The sequence below is a fragment of the Gallinula chloropus genome (assembly GCF_964237585.1).
Source record: "Gallinula chloropus genome assembly, chromosome: 7".
Classification (NCBI taxonomy): Eukaryota; Metazoa; Chordata; class Aves; order Gruiformes; family Rallidae; genus Gallinula; species Gallinula chloropus.
In genome coordinates this window covers 3,021,482-3,044,796 of record NC_140092.1, presented here as the reverse complement: position 1 = coordinate 3,044,796, position 23,315 = coordinate 3,021,482, and the positions used below count along the sequence as shown (strand labels likewise).

General features: G+C 38.4%; 1 protein-coding gene across 2 annotated transcripts in view; it reads right to left on the bottom strand.

Moving 5' to 3' along the window:
• The window catches only part of JAKMIP1 (janus kinase and microtubule interacting protein 1), a gene marked incomplete at its 3' end in the record, with an annotated part of 65,767 nt that extends 46,483 nt beyond the window's left edge, over positions 1 to 19,284 (bottom strand). The window contains exons 1-4 of one of the 2 annotated variants that reach the window (XM_084266781.1): positions 19,094 to 19,284; positions 12,970 to 13,464; positions 1,845 to 2,054; positions 1,038 to 1,157 (exon numbers count right to left, since the gene is read on the bottom strand). In XM_084266781.1, coding sequence (XP_084122907.1) covers positions 1,038 to 1,157; positions 1,845 to 2,054; positions 12,970 to 13,464; positions 19,094 to 19,222 — 954 coding nt within the window. In that variant the 5' untranslated portion in view covers positions 19,223 to 19,284. The remainder of the gene's footprint in view (positions 1 to 1,037; positions 1,158 to 1,844; positions 2,055 to 12,969; positions 13,465 to 19,093) is intronic. The other variant, XM_084266782.1, reaches the window with a different exon arrangement.
• Between the last annotated feature and the right edge of the window lie 4,031 nt (positions 19,285 to 23,315).

The window sequence follows — 23,315 nt, the reverse complement described above, 5'->3', positions numbered from 1 at the left end:
GAAAATTTTAAAGATAAAGACACAATTATGTGCTAAATTCATCCAATTTTAGTCTAGCATTATTCAATTGACTTCACTAACCTAGATTCTGCCAAAATGTTGGAGAAGAAAATTTCAGAAGTTAGCTCTTCCAATAATCATTGAGATATCATAACTAAGTTCCTTAATCATAAGGCAATGCCATCAGGTCTCAGCATGAATTGCTAAATCTGATAAAGCCAGGAAGATGATGTCTATGCTTTGCTCATCTATAGGACTTACATGGGCCAAGAGTGCCCTCCCCTTCTGCCCTCACCATACACAATGGCTTTATTTTGGAATCAGATACATAGGTTGCACGAGGGAAAATTTCCATCCAGTTAAAATGAGAAATTTCTTCTTCTGCCACTAGATACAAGGCATTATAAGAGGTCATGTGTAAAAACCCTTATTGTTAAAACTCGTCTCCCATTGCAGTCAATGGGACTTTTACCATTAACCTCAGTAAAAGCAATTAAGCAGCAATGCAGGCTTAGAATTCATTCTTAAAATTCTTGTCATAGCCTTTCTTTTGTAAGTTACTATCACCCTCCCAGGATAATTTCACCTACTTAAGAGATTTCCCTTGAGAAATGTCAGATTTTTCATCTCCAGCACCAGAAAGCTTTTTTTTTAAACTCTTAGCTAGCACAAGCATGTCACAAAAACAATGTCAACTTTCAAAAAGATTAATAAAGTAATTTAAGTGCATACATTACACATGTTTTATACAACATTATTATACAGTGCCACAGGCAAGCAACTAGGCAATTCGATTAGAATGACCTCAAAATAAATTTATAAAGTTTTATTTTTCAGCAACAAGAGAGATTCCATCCATGTCTTTTATGGCAACAAAGTTAATTTCTTTAGAAGTCTTTGTTATATTCAGATACAATTTACTGAGGCCAACCAAGACTAATTTGTAAATTATTTGTAACATTGACTTTCCAACATTAAATCTTTTACCATAAAGATGCCCTCCCAGTCACCATCTGTGTTATTACTAATTAATTTACCAGTTCATTTCTTTCATCTGCTAACAGAGTATTTCTGTCTTCCAGCTTCCTTATTACAGCATTCAGTTCAGCGATTTTTAACTGAAATCTCCGCACATCTCGTTCATCCAAATGCTGCTCCTTTACATCAAAACATATAGATATATAATATTACCTTTTCAAAATATTTTACTATCCATAAATGTCATGGTTTAAACTTAGGCAATCCACTTGCTAAAACAGACTTTTTATATCAACGAGTGGAAAACTTACTTTCATTAACTGAGACACTGAACAATAACATCCTGTGGAAATGCTACACATCAATCTATTAGGTGAAAAGTGTCTGCTTGTGAAAAGTATGTCAAGGTTTAACAATTATTCTTAAAAAGCTGCATAACTATTTCACCTATTACAGGTTACTTCTCATCAGGTATCTTACATTCAGCTAAAAGTGAAAAAAACTAGTCCATAGGGGAGAGATTAAAAAACACATAGCACAGTTTATGAAAAGTATAGTGCCTATTCCCCATTAATCAAAATAATTCCTAAGTTTATGTAATAAATAGATAAGAAAATAATGGGGTTCATGGATGAAGGTCGCAATGTAAATTCTGGAAGTTGAAAAATATGTGGATATAGAACATGCTTTGAAATTCAAGAGATCCAAGGAGTTTCTAAATCACCAGTGGAACAGCACAGTGTGGTGCAGGGCCATTTACCACTAATTAGTCCTCCTAGTATTTTAAAAGCAACCACAAAACCACTGTGAACACCCAGGCACAGTTCTCCTGCCTTGAACATTTGAAGAAAACACAATTTTCTTACCGGGCTTCCCATCAGTTCAGTGATATCCCCCACTCCTGCAGGAAGCTCTCTCTTAGGGCTACTGTGGTATCGTTCTGCCTCCTTCACTTGGACAAGCTGTTCATCCAAAGCTTCTTTCTGAAGGAGCAGTTTCTGTGTATGGCCTGCCTGGACACCAAGGTCTTTCTCCAGAGCCAGAATCACTCTGTCTTTGCCTTTTATCTCATCCATCTGGAAAGAAATAAAGCAAGGAGGAAGTTCCTGTGACACTGTACTCATTGCATCCGTATCTACAAACTTGCAAAAACCCAAAGTGCTGTTTCTCTCAGAACTACACCAGTAGCCAAACTGTGGTTGATAAAAAGAAGATATAACTCCTCTGAATCTTCTTCCCCTCCCCTTAAAGTTTCAGCCTTCACTTTGATTGTGAGATTGCTTGGTGCAGTCTCAACTCAAAAGAGAAACAGAAAATAAGCACATTGAGACAGAGCACAGAGCTACTGAAATAATCCACTTTGTCTGAGGTACACACTTTCATAAACAGAGGAAAAATCCCCTTTTCACTCCACTTCAGAGAAGAAACACAGGGCTAATAGAAGATAAGGCAAACACACTCTTTAATACTTACCTGGACTTTCTTTTAAAGCTTGAGCCATACCCATTTGTCCCATGTTGACTCCCTCTTTATTAGTGAAAGACACATGTGGTGACTCTCTCCACAGACATTTAAAAATTAGTACTACACACACATACACTTAAACCTAAAAGCTTAAGCATACCTAGGTATTTTATGTGCCCTTGCTATAAGAATCAAATGAGGACTAGTCTTTGCATGGAAGGAAAAAAGTAAATGCACACAGAGCATTAGGATAACTGGTAGGAAGAAATAGTTCTTAAACACCATCTACAGTTACTGGACCGTGTTGTTCATACATCCTGATACCAAATAAAGCATACAGCTAGCAGTGATCTCTGGCAGCTCTCATAGGATTTGTCCCTCACAGCATCAGTGTTAAATTCACTTTGGTACTATTCCAAATGCTAGAGGAAGTGACAATCTGCAGCAGTTACTATAGAAACAGATTTCTTAACAAGAATACGAACCATTAGCAATGTATTTATTGGAACTGTGCTGGATCTCCTTCAGTTTAATAAATTATTTTCTTAGACTACATAAACACATGGAATTTCAGAAATAATATTATAGTCTTATTTGGGAAATTAAAATCCAAAATAATGACATTTTAAAATCATACATTTGTTCTTTATTATAGCCCTAAATCAAAAGAAGCCCCTTATGTCAAGTTACACTGAAAATAGAAAGAAAAAGAATTAAAAAAGGAAACACTAGAAATAACAGAGTTAAATCTGAGTGATATACTGGGTTAACACAATCAGATTATATGATCAGATACAATTGTCTTCAGGATTCCTGTTTTACAGTTAACTCTATCCTGACTGAAACCAGGACTACAAAGTCTACAAAGCATTAGTTTGCTACAAAACTATTAGTTTGTGTACCAAAACTGAGCAGCAGGAGATGGCCTGGCTGAACCAAGTCAAGCCACAATCGAAGCAAAAAAGGTCAGATTTAAAGTAAATAAACTGGCACACACTACTTTTAAGTTCCAGCTGGAACTGATAGACATAAGTTCTGACACAGACTTCTTTCCCAACTTGGGGAGATTGCTGGGTCTGAATTCCTCATCTAGTAAATAGGTCTAATGCTCCCCAGTATCTTAATTCAGATTTGTCTGTGCCAACAGTATGCCAAAAAGGACTTGCAGGAAAAGAATGCAGGTTTTATTAATGGAAGAATCTGCAACATGCAGGGTTTCAGAGGGAACATGCAGTGAACAGCAATGACAAAAATTAAGCAGCTGCCTCATTCACTGAATGCTCTCTGTCATGAACACTGATCTATCAAGGGACCCCTTGGGAGGAAAAAATGTCCTGTAACTAAATACTGTGGACAAAGTTTCACTTTCAACTACACAGGTGCTCACGCTGAACATGTATGTCATTGAGAGAAATCTGGCCATGAAACACACGTTTTACAAGGCAGTACCAATGTCATGTAGGCGGCATTGGTTTTACTTATCCGTTAAGTGGCACATGAGTGGAATGACAGAGGTGTTTAAGATGGAAGAAATAAATATGCCATGAAAGCACATGGCTTAGGGCTAGGGGTGAGGAGGAAGCAGGAAAGAAGGCAGAACTCCCCTCTGCTCTTCCTATGACTGTTCCTTCCACCATAAAACCTGCATGTTGTGAAAATTTCAGGAAAGAGAAACATCCCTTCTTTCAGTCAAACTGAAAAAAATATTTGTGACACTGATAATAATTAAATACAGCAATGGCTGCACATCCTTTTTTGGTTTGGGCTTACATCTTAAACTAGATAGACACTAGAGAATCTCTATACTCATGTAAGCATATACATATGTGCGTGCACACAAATACACAGTGCATTGCAATGGTGGTTGGCTTTGTAAGTACAAACTAGCAGAAAGAAGAATTTCTAAGCAACTGAATTATTACAAACTGATAAAGAGGAGTAGAACTTCAGCAGTAATCTTAGAATCATAGGGGTTGGAAGGGACCTTGAGAGATCATCGGGTCCAACCCCCCTGCCAAAGCAGCCTCCACCTTAGTTCTGTTTCTGATGTTGGGGACAACATGAAACTCTCCTTTCATCAAGGGGTCAGTTACACCTTTGATTTCACCAATATAACCACATCAACCCAGTCAACGCCTCAACTTTCTTGAATTTACCCCAATGCATGGCCCAAAGACTTATTGTCTTTCTAGGGACGTGCACACTACAAATCAAAATTGTTCATCTTCCCTGTTTGCTTTCTTACCAGAGAGTCCGAATCACTCCAGAGAGGGAGTGGGTTGGAAAGGAAAAGCAATACTGTACAGGGATGCAATATCCCAGTTCCATATGGGAGAGAAGGCAAGTCAAGGCGCAGGCAGGCAACGAGGAGGTACAAGCTAGGAAAAGGCAATACCTGGTTTAGGTTTAAACTGCACATACACTGACAGTTGGAGAGTGGTCAACCACTCCCAAGACTTGAGCTTAGCTTAGTCTTGTGTATTCTAATAGGTGTAAACACACCAAGTCTTCATGCCAGTTCTGTACCAGTGGAGAGCTAATCTCTCTTTGAAGTGTTGCCACATTGGTTTACACAAAGGAAAAAAAAAATTAAAATTGGCAGCATAAAGGAAAATAGCCTTACATAGTTAAAATATGTTATTACAGCCTTTACTTCAGTGGGAGAAGAGTATCTACCATTAAGTAAATTAAAAAAAAACAAGAAGGGATTAATCAGGGATTAAACCCTGCTTGCTATTCTGATCAAATGCATGTTGTCATAGCCTAGATTATCTAGGAAACCACATGGTTTATAAGAGAAGGAATGTTTTTTATGAGACCAAGCTGGAAAGGAACAAGCTTTCAGGTAGGGAAGCCCTTCAGGTGATAAAGATGCCACTGGTTTTAAAGCTTGTCAACTTTTCTACCTATGTAAATTTCTTTTTCCATAAATGTTTTGGCCTTTCCATATGTGTGTGCACAAACATATATATATTTATATATAAATATATATATATGCACACATAAACACACCTGTGTATATATACATATACACACACTCTCACATTTTGACATATCTCCCAACTGTCATTAATGACTACTCTAGTGAAGCTGAACATCACTGCCCTTTAGGATAGTAAGTGAAATAACAATTAGTGGTCCCCTCATGACCTCTCAAGTTTAAAGTTTTAACCCTTTATTCTATTACTACAATGTTTATTCACCAAGCAGCACCCAGAATTTGTTACTTTACCATGCATTGTGGGTGAAGTAACTACTCACCAGTTACATACATAAAGTAGTTGTCATCTTTAATTCTCTTCTCTCCCTGGTGCAATTTGGTTACATCTAAAGACTCTTTTTGCTTATCAGCTCTAAAAACCGATACACACAGGTAAGACTTTTACCTGAGTAATTTTAGAGCATTTTAGATTAGCCACATGTTTCTTTATGCAGTTAGGCATTGTAAAATTCAGGGCAAAAATGTCTGTGATAGGAAAGCAGCGGAGCAACATGAGGTTAGGACACATTTTCAATTATATGCTTTGAGAAGTAGAAGAAATACCCTCCAAAAAAGGACTTTAAAAAGAATAAGGTTATCCACAAGCAGCTGTGGAGGGAAACTATTGAGAAATCACCTTGGATAACATAAGTTACTCTATAGCTCTTGGTTAAAATTACAGCTTTCTAAAGCATCATTTCTTAATTAATGGGTTTTGTGCTGTCAATGTTTGGTGCTGAAAACAGCAATTACCTGCATTATATCAATGAAGAGCAAGCATTTATACCTGTTCTTAGAAAACTGTGTAATTATAACACAGGTTATCTATCTAACTGCCTCCTAACAACTAAGAGAATGAGCAGAAATAAGTGTTTTAATAATATTTATCACACATGAAAGAGAACCAAGCCAGCCATTGGAAAAAGCATCCCCCTGCCAATTACCCCACACTTCAATAGCTACAGCGAAAGAAAGTCAGAGACCTTTGGGGGAACTTTAGCCTCTCTCAAAGTTGAAAGAGAAATTCCCAGGGAATTAAAAGCCTGATCTATCAAGGCAGTGACATACTCAGTTTTCAAAGTGGAAAAAGCCAGCTGCTGCATTGCCAAGTGTAAGACCTCCCTCTTTACCCATCCTTATCAAAGTTATCTCCTAGCCAACTGCAGAACTGTATCCTACACTGCTGTTCTCCAGAAGAAAATTGATTTATCTTTATACTAAACGCTTGACACTGAAAGTAGAGATATCTTGACAGAAGGATTGCTGGTTACTAGAAAAACAAAAAGTAGATGCCACTGAGATAAGCAGCTCACGATAGAGCTAGACAAAATTAGTACCTTTTACATTTATAAAGGGATACTAAGGGCTAGTTATAATATCCCATGCTGAAAGCCCACCTGGAGGGAGGAGTAACAATATTCCTACATTGTGCATACTATTCTCTACACCAGACATGGCCACCTATTTAAATAAATGGCTGTTGCTTATTTAGGAAACTTATGGGAAGAGGCTGAAAAGATGCCAAAGACACAAGTAGATGGGACTTATTCCTAAATTCATGTGCAATTTTTTTAAACCAGCAGTCAAGATTTTCTTTCAATAGCTTTTCCCACTTTTTTTACGTGAATAAATCTCAAAGGTAACATATATTAAAATTATACAACAAACTCCACATGGGCCAAAAATCCAGAATTTACTGATCAGAGATTTCTCACATCTTTCTCAAAAGCCCGTTGTGTTACTGTAGGAGACTGCAATCTCTACTGCTGGATCTTTCCTGCTACCTATTACAAATGTTTGTTGACACAGCTATAATGAAGTAGTAGTCAAAAAGATGGAAAACATAGAAGAGCTAAGAAATCCAAATTTAATGAGGGGGGGTTTTGCCCAGATGCTACACCATATGCAACGTCTGTGGGGTTTTGTATCTCTTTACCAAAATACAGAGCAGTAGTAAAAGTCAGATTTGTGACCTAGCTGTCTTAACAGAGTCCTTAGAAAATACTAGGATAAACAACAAAATGCTAGGCCTGCACTATGAAAAGCTTTCATTAGATCTGCTTGATTCAGGAACAAAACCCCAAATGAGCCCCCAGTGGAATGCTGCCCTCTTAGCTCCAGAGCACACAACCATAAATCTTCAGAGGACAGAAAGCAGGGTATTATTTGCACCCCTAAAGTGCTGGAGGTGGTGGAAGCGCCTTCGCAGGAGATTAGTTCAGCCTTGGAATGCAGCTGAAACACGTGTCTCAAACAGATGGCAAAACCCAGAGAAGCAACCTGCAATTTGGTATCAGCAGCTGTGTGTGACACACGGGGTTCAGCGGCTGATGAGAAGCATTCTGCAGCAGGCTCTGGCCAACCATGCATGGCTGCACGCCCTTGGATGATGCAAACCTCAGCCTTCCACTCCCAAATTCAAGCTTTTTGATCAGGACTCAGAATTGGTGCAGTGGCATATATGCACAAGTGGAGGGAGAAAAGCTAGGCTCTGTCCTTCTCAAGGCAGTAGATCATGGGATTCCCACTGACAACAAGCCAGTTGTCCCTCTGCACCAGTCTTCAGAGACAAAAGGTCTCTGCCTCACACTCAGAATGGAACCTAAATGTATGAATTTCACTGCTTTAAAATGGCAAAACCTTAGTAATTGGAATGCAGGAGAAAATGAGTAATAAAAAAATAGTACCACCACTGCAAAGGATGCAATTTTGGGGTTTGGTGGAGTGTTAAACTTCTGCTCTTACCCATTTTTCAGGTTTAACTGAACAATAATTGCTGAATCTCTGGGAAGGCAAAAGCTATTTATTTTTTCATATGAATTTTATATTTTGAAGTTTGAGGATGAAACCAAATTTTGACAACTTTATCATCTGCACAGACAAAGAAATGAAATGCACCATCCCAAAATTTGTGGATGGTACTAAATTTGGGGGAGCTGTTACTACACTAGACAGGAACATCATTTGAAGAAACAGATATGATTGAGAAATGGGCAAACCCCCCCTCATAAAGTTTGCCTAAGACAGATAAAACAACCTCTCCCTGGAAGGGTTTAAATTCCTGCAACAGAAAAAAGGCTGGATGCCAACTGAAGTTGGCAGTTCTGCAGGAAAGAAAGGGGGGAAAAAAAGACAAAAGGAAGAAAAAAGAAAAGCTTTGGTGTCCTAGAGGGCAAGTTGGACATGGGTCAGTGGTGAGTGCTTGGAAGGACTGATGTTAACTTCTTGATCCTGGACCAAATCAGGAGTGCAGCCAGAAGGATAGAGAAGTGATTCAGCCTTTTATTAAGCCTAGTGTGAAACCACACCAGGAGCATGAGTGCCATAAACTGGAAGAAGGACAGTAAGCCCACTATGGGGGTGCAACATAATGCATTCAAGGAACGAGTGAGGGAGCCTGGTGTGCTTATCCAGCCAAAGAGAAGGCTTCTGGAGGCATTCGAACCTGTTCGGCTACCTGAAAGGGGGTTATAGGGCTGAACAAGGGAGACCACAAATGTTTTCATACTCATACAGTACTGCAGTTCACATATGGGATTGCAGTACTAAGGAATACGCTCAGGCCTGAAAGGGAGACAAACACACTAAGAGCTGCACGAGGTTTAGTAACTTGTGAAGGACTTGAATTGAAATTTGGTTTCATCATGAACAATCTATTCGTTAATTCTGAAAAGTTGTTGCTCCCAGTCTTTCAAAAGTCTTCACTTAAGTTATAAGACAGAGTCATGCACAGTTCTTATCTCTGCCAAAAGAGAATCTAAAGAAACATGCCTTGCAAAGTAAGGGTTGTCTTAAAAATACATGTCCAGGTAGACCCAGGATGAATGTAACCCCTAACCAATGTGATACACTTAATATTCCTGCCATCCCTCTCAGCTGTCCTGAAAACTGAATGAGGCTGGTCTGTTGCCACAGCTCCTGAACAATTTGTACATGCTAGTTCAGCAATTTCAGGCAAAAGAGAGAAACGTTACTTACCACTCAAAACTAACGTCAGACTTGATCTTAAATTCCAATGAGTCAGTTAAATGACAAGCTTAACTGAGGCCCAAGAAACACTGGCTGAAATACACTGCTATTTTGTGTACTTATTCATATTTAGATTAAAACATTAAATGCCCATTAAGCTACTTCATAAAAATTACTTAATAAACTCAACTTCTCTTTACCATTAATGAGGTCTGTACTAAATTTACCTTGTACCAGCCCAGACTTCAGAACCAGACACGCTGCTTACAAGGATGCCATTAAAATAGAATTCTGTTGACACAAACCTATTTAGGTCTGTACATGCTTGCCTATGCAGTCCTTAGCTGAATGTATGCCTGAGGATGTTCATACTAAAGATCCATGAATGAAAATATACAGTTATGTGGTTTTTTGTTTTGTTTTTTTTTTAAAAAAAACCAACAAACCAGAAAACAACCCACCCTGATCCATAAAACCAGGCTTTAACACTATTCCTTCATTCAGATTTTTTTTCAGATTGCCATTTCTGATTTTGTTTTTCCTTTTTTCTATTTATTGTTTTTTAAAGCTGTTTATATATCACTGCACTTGTATCAACATAGTTTTTGTATTACATTGACAGAATAATACAACTGTTCAGACTCAACTCCTCAGAAAACATTGGCTGAAAAATTTAAGTAATAGCTGTTCTTGTTTTCTTAAACTTATTTTCCAAGTTGTCTCTTTACTTTTAAGACATCTGTTTCATTTGTCTCTTCAGTTTTTACTAGCTAGTTTTACTTCCAGTTTCTTAGCTGCCAGCATATTGTGCCAATGCATATACACAGCAAGAATGTATTTTTCTTTTTTTTTGGGGTGGGAATCAATGTCAACAAGCATTCCTTAAATTAATGAAAACACAGGAACTGACAAATTCCAATGCAACTTCATGCTGTACAATAAAAAAATGAACATTATATTTTTTGCCAAATAGCTGGTTTCATTCCCCCTCTTAGGCACTAGGATCTTCCTTATTCCACCTTGTTTGTCTTGAGGGTTATTGGGTACTTTTCATGGCTCAATTCAAAACTGTGAAGGCAATCTCAACATTGATTAATCCTGTTTTCTAAAATACTGACATGTGTACAAAGTGAGCATGGCTGTTTATGCACACAGTGTAATTATATCCATATATTCACAGACAATGGATTTTGCTTTTTTCCCTTCTCACTATATTTTTTTTTTGACAGGAAGCCAAAACCCACAAGATTTTACTCAAATTAGTCATGGATGTTAAAATCAATGGCAAAAATATTTTTTTTTAGCTGCAATACCTCTATGAAATATCTCTGCAAATCTAACCCATGATCTAAAATGCAGAATACACCAGTCAAGTCTGACAAGACAATCAGACACTGAATTACTCTATATGAATCTAAATTACAGTATGGCCAGCCCATTTAGGCTGTTAATACCAAAGATGCTGATTTCTTAATACTGCCATAAAACACCACACACATACCAAAAACCCACATTAAATTGAAGCTTGGTTATTGAACTGTGCCAGTGTTAATAACACTGCCTGCCACATCTTTGGCATTACATCCCACAAGGGTAGGAACTAAAGCAACTGAGTACCCCAAATCTGCAGCTCATACTGCTAATCTGAAATAGAAGGCAGGCACCCTTCCACTAATTAAAAGCAGGGGGGACAGAGGGGAGGGAAATATCCTGATGATCTGATTCTGTAATCGTGCTCCCAGAGGAAAGGAGCAGTGTCTAGAAACTCTGTGGTATTTTTTACCTTGCCCCAGATACAATGAGGTCCCGATGAATTCCTAGAAGAAAAACTCTTTCATAAAAAGAGTCCCTATAATTCAATGAAAACAAGAAATCAAAATTCATTATCTGAAAAGTCAAGGCACTACAAGGCAACACCAGGCTGCTTCTGGGCTGGGAGCTGCATGCACGCTCTCCAAAGACCTTTTGAGATGTACAGAGTAGCAGAGGACCCACAAGGCTCAAATTATAACACTGAACGAATTCTTCGCAAGGCAGCAGGCTGAAAGCTTCCACTCTTGAAAGACAACAGATAAATGGTTCCTTTACATTAACACCCAGGGACACTGCATAGGTGTGTTTACTAGGGCAATTTGGGGCCCCTCACCTCACTGTTCCTTTGCTTTGAGGAGGTTACATTTAATTAGAAATTGTTCTGTAGAAAAACATGAGCTCCAACATACAATTTTCTCTCCTCCTTACCACTTTTTAAAATTACCTGTACTTAATAGGAAATTGATATTCTACATTGGCAATATGAAAAAAAACCATGAAAGTATGCTTACAGAAACCTCATGTTATCAATGTTTGCAGTGGCCTTTAATTAATCCAGGAAATGACACCCCTGGGATTAGAACAACCTCCAATTTCTTTAAAGCATAAATATTAACAGCATTAAAAGCTTTCATTGTCTTAGACAGAAAAATCCCCACTATTAAAGAGGTTTTACACATTTGTAGCTTGCCCTCATCATCTTTTTTCCTAAGGAATGCAAGAAATAAGAGGACATACCTATGTAAACACAAACCGACATTTCATTCCACTTAAAGTATGTGCTTCTTTATACATGAAAAATATACACGGTTATTACAATTTTAGATGTTAATCACATAGCTATTGTACTGATAGTTTAGGTAAATTAACAACCAGATGTATATATATACATACATATATATACACACATATATGGAAAATATCATGGTACCAAACAGAAGTATCATTTGATGATGAACTCTCTGAACAGCCCATCTTAAATTCTTTCCATTTTACAAAGCTGCATAACTTGAAATATTTGGGGCACCTGCTGTTGGGAAATATTGCCTGGTTTTTATTTTATACAAACAGAGTAGTCTGCCATCTGTGCTGAAGTCTTAGGGTTTATGAAGCGTGGAAAAAGCCTGCTGTCCTAGGCCATAAATTTTCTGCTACAATAGAAAAAAACCCACAGAAATAATAATTAAAAAAAACCAACCTCAAAACCACCATTGCCACCCACCCATCCCCAAAAAAAACCAAATCAAAAAAACCAACCAGGCACCAAAGCTTAAAATGAAATGACCTGGATAATGATGCAGAAGCAGCAAAGACATTGTCTTGCTTCAGCACAATTGATTCCTCCAATATAAATATAAAAGTTCTCTGAAAATTCACCTTTGCCATCTCACAAAGGTAGTGTTGCACTGCCAAGTGAGCAATGCCTGACTGTTTCGATCAACAGGAACTTGCAAGGAAATCTAACTAAGCAAGTAGGAAAGGGAAAGTCTAATTCCTTGCTCTGTTGATAAAATTCACCCTAGAACATCTTGGTAGACCCATACACTATTTGGTGGACAAACAGCTTTGGATTGGCTTGGCCTAAATATGGGGCCAGGATTCATCTCCGCTGTAAGAAGGAGAAAGTAGCAGGAATTGTAGCCTGTTGTAGCAACCAGCACGGATGAAAGATGTCACTGTGAAAAAGAGTGGTTTGATATTTGTGGGCACGTACAGGAATTTCCTAACACCTGCTATAAATTGGAAGAGTCACTTAATGAACTTACCAGCCTGCGGATCTCTCTCTCGCATTCCCGCTTTATCCTGTGAATCTCATCCTGATGGGACTGATAAGCCGTGCGCAGGTCAGCAGCCTTCATTTTATCTGCCTGCATGATGTTGTTCAAAGCTTCTTCCAGCTGCTTTTTGCCAGATTTCAGCTCCAAGATCTCCTGTTGCAACTTCAGCCGTTCGCCGTCGAACGCCTTGCGAGCCTCCTCCTTGGCTTCGCTCAGCAGCGCCGTCTTCACTTTGTCAGCTGCCCCGTCCCGCAGAACGTTGACTGTTGACTGCAAGCGCTGAATTTCTCCATCTTTGATTTTCACCATTCTTGCTACCTCCTGCTCGTGCTGCCGGATCAGCAGCTCCCTGACGCTCTGAAGTTCCTTCATTTTCTCCTCGTGGAGCTTGGCTTTCAGTTCAGAAACGTAGGCCGTGTGTTTGTGCTGCTCCTGCTCCCGTTCTTGCTTAACCTCTTGGATTTTCTCTCTCAATTTACCCACCTGGAACATCAACAGAAATATTAAAAAGCGCTGCCACACCAAAGGAGCTTTTCCTTAAACATTATCAAAACTCATCCTGAATATTTGGAAGCAAAGACTTCATACCTGGCACTTCTCTCTCTCCACTCAACAACTAGAGAACTAGGGCTAGAAAAAGGCTGTGCACGTGCATCAGTATGTCATGGAGATGTGTTATTTGCAAAAAGCTCTCACAGTTTTAGGGAATAAAATAAAACCTCATTCTCTCCTTAGCTCCTCCATCAACCACCCTCAGACTACTCTCATCCATAACTGTGCTCTACAGGCAGATGGACAACAAACGAGAGAAAAGCAGTTGTATTTATGTCAGGAAGGAAATGCTAGAAAACTTTCCAGTATTTGAAGGATGATGCTTCATGGATGTTCATAGTGACTTAGAATAATTACTAAACCACTCAGAGTAACTAAAGATTATCAGATATCCCTAGTCATTTTTACTGAGGAAGCTTCAGCTAAAGCCATGTAAACTGGAAGAATAAAAACCATTCTAAACCCCTGGATTTTTACACTGCACCTTAAATGCGAATCACTCCTCTTGTCCCAGTAAGAAAATGCATCCTACTTCTGAAGGTCTTTAACAAGTTTTTCCTTGTTATTCCATCCTCTCTGATAAGAAACAAAGTTAGACCTGTCTGTTAGCTCTTCCTAAAAAGCGATAAACTGTCCTTCCTGCAGTCCCCCGTCCCTCTCCCCAGCACCCCATGCAGATCTGTACACGTCTGGCTTTCAGAGCAACTGACTGAATGAAAATAGTAGTGTGGCATTTCCCCATATGCCTAAGTCTCAGTTTCAAAATTAACTTAAACTTTAAAGCAATTTGCCTATTTCTGGCACTTTTTTTAAATGAAGAAAGCTGTTCTGTTCATAGGTAGAACATGAAGCTTAAGCAAGAAATGAAGCCAATAGGATATACCCCAGGATATCAGGGCACCAATAAAACAGGTACTTTCTCACTTCCTAAATTCAAGCCTTTAATAATCAGTGCACACTGATCCAACACTGTTGCCAAAGCAGAGTTTAGCTTCATGGAATTACAATGCCAAATGTCATTGTTCCTTCCTTTTCTTATGTCTGAACAGTTCCTGGAATAAGGACTTTCTATAAAACAATGTGATTAAATTATCAAGAAATACTTGAATCTGGTGCCATTTTCTTGGACAAAGTACTTTGCACACTTGGGAAGGGAATATAAATTGCTCAGCTTTATGAACAAGAGTCAATATATGTTTGAGTGCTACGAAATCTTGTCTTTTTCCTTAATGACTTTAGAAACTCTACTGTTTAAGCTATGCTAAAGAAATTCACCTTTTAAATACCTGCATGCTTCAAGAGAATAAAAAGAAAGAAACAATGCATATGTTTACTGGTTTTCCATTTAAAAATATTTCTGCATCTACACTAGCTTTTCAAAGATTAATTGAACTGTACTTAGATAACTTGGGCTTAGAGTTATACCAAATCATAGAATAACTGAGCTTGGAAACAACCAGTAGAGGTCATCTAGTCCATCTAGACTAAAGCAGGGCCAACCAAAATGAGGTGCTCTAGACAACCTCCAGTCAGATTTTTAATAATCCAAGGACATGGCCTTCACAACCTCCCTGAACAACCTGTCACAGTGTCCAATCACCTCACAGTAAAAAAACCCCAAACAACAAAAAACCACCCAAGTTTTATTTCTTGTATCTCAGTTTATGCCCACTGCCTACTGTCCTCTCACTGGGCACCACCAAGTGTCTGGCTCCATCTTTATTCCTCCATTAAGTGTTTATACACATCAATAATTTCCTCCCAAGCCTTCTGTTCTCCAGCCTAAACAGTCCCAGCTGTCTCAGCCTTTCTTTGTACACCAGGTGCTCAAATCCATTCACCATTTTCAGAGCCCTTCACTGGGTTTGCACCAGTCTGTCCATAACTCTCTTGCACTGGGGATCCTAGCACTAGACCCAGCACTCCAGACAGATGTGGCATCACCAGCACTGAGCAGATGGGAAGCACCACCTCCCTCCACCTGCTGCCAACTCTCTTCTTAATGCAGCCCAGGATACCATCATCTTCCCTGGCTGCAGGAACACATTGCTGACTCATGTTCAAATACATTTTTTCATCACTGCAAACACATGCTGAGCAGATTCAAACACTCTGGTTTAACTCCACAGGGATTCTCCCCCATCACCAGAAAGGTTCTGCCATACTTTCTTTTTACATTCAAAAACAAGGTCACATACAGTCTGATACAAACTGATATTTTAAAGAGAAATAACATATTCAGCAGCCATTTTTTATGCTTCTCTTAAAAATCTGAATTCACCTTACTTTTTAAATTAATGCAATTGTTAACTAAGTAAAAGGACAGGGAAAAAAAAAAGAACTGGAAGGTTATTTGTCATACTGTGTGACTATATATGGCTTCACAGAATGAAATGACAGCAACATCTAGAGCAACGTATTGAAAAATTTCTTCCTTGCAACAGAGTAGAGCAATTCAAATGTCTGTCTTTGGAAAGCCTGTAGGAAAGACCCATTTTTTAATACAGACCTCATTTCCAGTGACAAGGCAAGGGACAAAAAAAAAAAAAAAATCAGGGAAAGGAACAGATTATCTCCTTCCTTCTTTATGGAATATCCCTGTACACACAAATCTGACAGCAACCAATTTAGGTTAAACTTGCTCTAACCACTATAATTTGAAAATTTACCACAAAATTTAATAGGAATACATTATTCTGGGACTGATGTTGAATATTCCTAAGTACCTTCTGCAAAGTGCTCTGGAACATCACTTCTCCAGGGTAACAGGCAATTTCATTGCTCCATATTCTGAATCAACTCAATTTACTTTAAATTAGACAGGGAAACACTGGTGTTACTCATGAGGGTTTATGTTGAAAGGGGTGGAAATGCTAGAGGCAAGAAAAATTATAGTATATGTGATGCCTTGGGAAAAAAAACCCTAAGTCATGGGTTGAGATAAAGACAGTTTAACAAAACAAGAAAGGAAGAAAATAATAGCAATACTAATAGCAAGAATTTGGGGGTTTTATATATAAATAAAAAACCAAAGTGATGCACATATGACACCGCTCATCATACATCAAAAGCCCCTGTATGTCCAACAGTGATACCCCCCTTCTGGATAATTCTCCCAGTTATATACAAAGCATGATGCCACATGGTAGGGAATATCCCTCTGGCCACTCTGGGCCAGGTGTCCTGGCTGTGCTCTCCCACCTCCTTTGTGTGGACACTACAACTACCTAGCCACAGCTAAAACATCACTGTACCAACACTATTCTTGTACTAAATCCGAAACACAGTTCATTTTCTCTCTAGAAGCCTGTACAGTGCCACCTCAGCTGAAAGCAGGAAGCCTTACCAAAGGGTCACAGAAGATGGGTATCTGCTCATATCTGACTATATGAAGTTATCTCTTTTCCCTGTGTGATATTCAAATCTCCTAGAAAATTCTGAAAACTCTAGTGATTGTTCTTTTCTTCTATATTTAAATACCATAGATATAAAATTTGATAAAATGCATTAATTTTAAAAGCCAGACTACAGTTGAGCAGAGCTTTTCTGCATCAGACCTTTCTTACGCCTCTCCAGGCGTCTTACCTGGGCTAGAAATTGCATTATCACATCTAATATATTCACTCACCTAATAATTTTGAATTCTGATTGACATAACACTGCCACAGTTGTTCTTAGGAACTTTGTTACTTGCTGTCTGATGTTTGACAGATGCCCCAAATTCTCTTGTTTGAGAGAATTTACGTTTATATAACTATGTAGAGAACAGCTGAATTCAAATGCCCTTCAACTGCTGTCACAACACAACCTACCCACAGACACATGCTTGCTTTTAACACCAGTCAGTAGTGAGAAGGGTACTATACATGGTTTTACCAATACTTCATCCATTTTCATGCTCCAGAATGGTTGCCATATTTCATTCTCATTTACAATACCCTAGTGCCTCCTCACTACTCAATACACTCCTTATAGTTCATTAAGTTAAACCAGCTCATTTTTTTTCCTGGTACATAGCACACAGGAATAACATTCATTTATATAAATATTTTCCATATGTCTGGAATTCCAAATCAATGACTGTATTTAGGGTTCTTCCATACATACTGGCCATAATTATTTTCCATACAGCTTTTTTAATCCCTAGTAAATAAAGCTTGTTTTGACAGTATGACATGCCTCTTTTTTTTTTTTTAATATTGAAAATAGTTCTGGGTTTTGTTTTTTGTTTTGGGTTTTTTTTTTTCAAACTTACAAGGAATCACTGTTACAGGCAGATTCAACATCTGGCATAGAAGCCAAAAAAGTTCAATAAAATCTGTGAAAGTGTGAGAATGTACAAAAATAAGAACTATAAAATTGAGAGGTAGTACAGTGGCAATTGAGTTGAAGCATCTCATTTATCCTAATCCCTAGTTGTCCTGAAATCCCAACTCTATACATGTAACAGTCACAAAGAGAATATGGATACTTAAAAGCTATAGCAGAACACAGTGAATACATAGCAGTGAAAGCAAACATTATGCTACCTTGTTGTCAGGAACAGACTGTTGCCTGAAGTGTTGTAAGATGGTCTTCTAATGTTTGCTAACCATCTCAGTAGGAATATGTAGTTTGTAACACATGTTCCAAAATATTCATAGATCTCAGTATAGGGACTGACTACCAAGACCAAGCTCATGCCCTGTGGCTTCTTGTGCTTACTGTACTAGGCTGTTTCACCTGGGGTGAATCCTTTCTCTATTCATCTTGCATTAAGTATCATTTTACTTGAGTAACATCCAAACTTTTTGTGTCTTCCAACCAAACGTTTCCACTGGCAGAGAGCAGGCAGTATGAGCACCCATGTCCAGTTCAGGCATTTCCTTCTGCAGGCTCTCCATAGCTGGCAGCAAAGCTACAATCCCAGGAGGACATGCTCCCTATGAACAGGCTGCCCAAACACATCAAATGAATGCTCCCAAAAGAAAAGGGAAATAAGGCAGGGCCACAACTTTTGCTCCCACCCTTTGGCAACATAAATCACTCCAGCTGCTTGCACACCAGAGGCCCAAAACACCCCCAGCAAGATGCACAGTGATGCATATCCAAAGAACTGCAAATATACCAATTGTGGATCAGGTATTGCAAATGTGTAATTGGCCCCACAAGAGTTTGTTACCCTTCCTGATACAGTTCACATCCCACAGACCACATCGCTGTCTCTCCATCATCTTCAATACATCCCCTCTTACCTCTGTGCCATCTCATTTATTTAGAACTCTTCAAGCAGTGTTTTTACTTTTCTGATAATCAGCTGTAATTTCTCTTGGTTTTGTTATTCACTTTTAAGCTACAGTCTAAAGAAGAAAAACCTCTACGGCTTTAATTCAATCATATTGTCAGTCAAGGCATATAAAACAGTTCACACCAATTTCAGTTCATCAGTGGTTCTTGTGATTTAACTTTGTCATATGTTTTTGTTCTAAGGCATTTTAACAGAGAATTAGTTTGAGATTCAAGCTCTGCTGGTTTCTACCATGCTTCTGAGAAGTCCCACAAAGTAGAGACAGACAGATACCTTGCTTTTTTCTTGCTGAAATTCTATCTGGATGTTGGTTAGTTTCGTTCGTAGCTCCTCATTAGCAGCTTGCAGGGCTTCGATCTCCATGTCTGACTTCTCTCCCTTGGCACGACTTTTCTTTGACATAATTATCTTTGAAGTTTAAAATAAGACTTTTGCTCCACGCTGAGCTACCAGCTAGTGGTGCCTTCTGCTTTTAGGATTTAAGAGTCACGTGGTGTTCAACAAAGTATTTCACACAAATCTCTGCCATCGTGGGACCAGCCTCACACGTCCTGGAAGAAACACAGTAGTGGGAAAAGAATTAGGCTGCAGCACTGAGCCGAATCAAACAGGCTTAACACCCAGATTTAAAGCACACTGAAATTACTTGTCATATATACCATATTGTGTAGTGCACTAGACTAGAAAGAAATAGATCAATAAACAATAAGTTATAAAATATTTAATCTTCTTATCTAAAACTTATCCAGTGTAATTTGATGTCAGTGGAACTAAAAAGAAACTAAAACACGTAACTTGTAGGAATATGGACACTTGTAATTCAAGAAACTGCAAAAGAAATAAGCCTGATTGGCTTAAAATCCACTGTTTCAGGGATTGGCAAGTGAGCGATCAAAATATTCAACACAGTTAATATACCAACACTAGACCTTTAATGGATTTCCTAAAATGTCTAAGGTGCCTGGAAAACTAAAAGTGTTCCAGTGATGACTTTTGATTTCTCTTCTATTTGCTTCACAGATTTAAAAGATGTATTTTATCGCTACTTCAGTATCTTCCCTGGTTTTAGCAAGAAATACCTAGAACTAATTCATGAGTTGCTATGTGATGCTTCTGGACATTAAAGATCAATAGAACATAACAGTATAAAAAAAAATAATTATTGCAAAATATGTGAAAGCATAGCATCAAAAAATTTTGGTTAAGAGAAAAAACAAAGGAACTTGATAGTTTCTAGTGAAAAATAAATCCATTTAAACAAATGTAAGTCTTTAAATGCGATTCCATACTGGGTACACAAAAATAAGTGGTGGGGTCTATCTTTAGAGACCAAGTCTTACAATAATAAACAGTAATCAAAAAGAATAGTGAGTATACCCACAAACTCAAGTAATAAATATGGATAAAATAACATGGTAACAAGAAAAAATTACTGTGTCATCCAAAATTCAGCATTCTAGTCTTGATTCAGACTTGAACGTTACCTTCCAGAGATCATGTTGAAGATGAATAAAATTCTTAATGACTCAATCTCAGCTGGAACACCACACAGAGCATCAGCTAATGGGAAAAAAACCCCAAAACACACCCTGAAAAATCAACCCACTGCTTCCTCATCTAGACACTTTGCCTTCACATAAACAGTATTTTTTCATTTTATTTCAACCTTTCTCGTATAACACTACACAGACTTCTGTGTGCTGCCCTTATTTTCCTTTTGCACATGAGATCTAAGTACATTCTTAGTACTACACAACTCTGAATATTCAAAAAGTTTGAAAAAAGAATGATTACCCTGGCACCTGACAGTAGTAAATTCAGTGGATACAGGTATAGCATCAACTTCAGGAATAACTGCCAGTTCACCTATGTTATGGTTTAAAACCTAGACATAATCCAGCAGTGACTGTGTAGGAGAAAGAGTGTTCATAGCTCCCAATGCCCAAGGCACATTGCTCACAAGGTTCATCTGACCTACATTTCCTGCTTCGATTCCCTGTTCAATGTAATAAAATGTGACTGAATGGATAAAAGTCAAAGCATCTCTACAGGATGGAAAATAATACTTTTCCCAGCCAAAAAAAAAAACCCCAACAAAACCAAAACAACAAATTATCAGAATAATTTTCTGAGTATATTGTAGGCTAGTAAACATTTTACATTCCCACTCATTAGCTACCTAGAGAGATTCTATAAGAGAAATATTAGAGAGATACTATTTCTATAACAGTAGAGCTTTGGGGGGTTATTTTAAGCCTTATCCCACTTAGGGGCATGTAGAATTTCTTTACAATGGAACACGTTTCTAAGTGTCACTTGTGATTTTTTGGGTGGATAAAAACAAAAACCATCTCTCCTAGTAACTCCATATTCATTTTTTGCAGATTCACAGCCTACAGCCCGGAGGCATTCTTGCTTTAATAACAGTATACCTATAGGTCCAAACTATATGAGAAGAAATCACCAGGAAGCTCAAAGAATATTTTGCAGAAAGAGCTCACAGCAACGTAATCCTGTTGAGCACAGTCAAACAGAGCTTCTTTTCTTTGTAGAGATTCCAGCATAGCATGAGTCAGGCTTTTACACCACCTCACTCAGAGGGTACCATAGCAGGTGATGCAAGTACTGTGCTCATCTGCAGGGTGAGTCACTTAGTTCTTCTGATGAGTATAGAAATTGCTTCCAGTATTGTATTTTCTCAATGGCACCTCAGGAAGTGTGATCTGCTGAGATTCTCTATCTCCACAGTCTTGCAGAAAATTCCCAATTCCTCAGGAATCAGTGCCCACGTTTTAATATCCCATCACAAATCACTGCCTGCCATGCCCTCACAGTGCAGTTAACAGAACTGGAGTCTGGCAAGTTTCACGAATTTCATTGATGTGTTCATTTTCACTTAATTGGTTTCCTGTGTCATGTAGTTGTCTCTTAAAACACATGCAATTAAAAACTGTTTCTGAGTCACTGCATGCAGCAAAAACCCCACAAAGCAACAAAAAAACCCACCCCACGAACACCACCCTGCCCAATATATCAAACTCCTTTAAACCTTATACACACCCTCAAACAAGTATCTATTACAGACAACCATAATACTGTAAAAATAGTTTTGATTGGTACTGCTGCAGACCATTGGATACCATCCAGCTCGTCAAAGGCCTTGCTTCAGTCCAAGGACATAAGCAGCCCATCCAAAACCAAAAACAAACAAACAAACAAGCAAGCTAGCTCAAGAAAATATTACAAGTTGATATGCAGTAAAAAGGAATATTTGAGCTGAAGAGGACAAGGCAGAGGGAAGGAAAGATATCACAAATGCATTTAGTCAAGATTAATTTGAATTTACTATGTATATTTACAGAAGGGACAGCATTTTCAATAATCCCTGCAAACCATTTAGAACAGGAAACACAGAATAATTACATGATGGAAAAGGATTTAAAGGAACAACAGGTCTCTGATTTTAGAGATTATTGTGGAGGGCAACTGAAGGACCAGTTAAAAAAATAACTTCAGGTGGGCTATTTCTTGTGACTACAGGCAACTCTCCCTGCCAAGCAACAACAGAAACACAGTCTTCCAGGTGCAAAAATGCTAACCCCATATCCTGAAATCGATCTTCTCCTCAAATTCTACATCTGCTCAGGTCAAAGCTATTGGAACAGCAGAGAATGATCAAAATAACATTTTATGATGGCATGGGAACAAAAAGCAGAGGCTGATTGTACCCCAGGTATGATGAAGGCATGTGCCTGTGCATGACTTATGCACATCCCTCAGCTTCCACTGAGGAGATGCACACCCTAAGGGGGTAGCATTTAAGAGCAAAAATAGGAGCAGGAAGAAAGGACAAGTTGTAACATTTCCAAGTAGGGCCAGAGCAATGGTAAATACAGTGGCAGATTCTAATATCTTTATGCACTGTCACTGACCCCCCACAGATTAATCATTCTGGAAATGTAGGCTTTTGGGTTATAAGAGCCTGCTTTCATTTAGGTAATTATCTGATTTTGGGGGGAAGGTTCCTTTGCAATTTTTTTAAACTGCTATTATTATTACTATTATTAATATTAATATTGTAAAGGGCTAGAATTGTTGAAACCTGAAGCTGGAATAAAAGACAAATTCAAGGGTGACAGCTGTGTGGAAAACATGTAAAGACAACTGTCAGGCTTGGGGGAAAAGGGTTCAGATTTCCAATTCAATGAACACAGAGAGGGAACCTCAGCGGAAGAAAAAGTGGGGGAGTCCAATGCTTTACCAAGTGCTGAATAGTTACTTTATTATTTTGTAAATCAATAGGACAGGCTTGAGAGGTCAAGTAGGTGTAAGGAGTAGAAAAGGACTATCTGGGCACAATCTAGTTCCCAGCTGAACAGTGAAGCAGAGGGGGCATTCATTTCATTCCACTTTCTCTGACCTCAAGAATTATTGTGTACAATTCACCACCTTTACTAAACCTGCAAACTACCATGTATCGTGCCAGCCAGGCCAG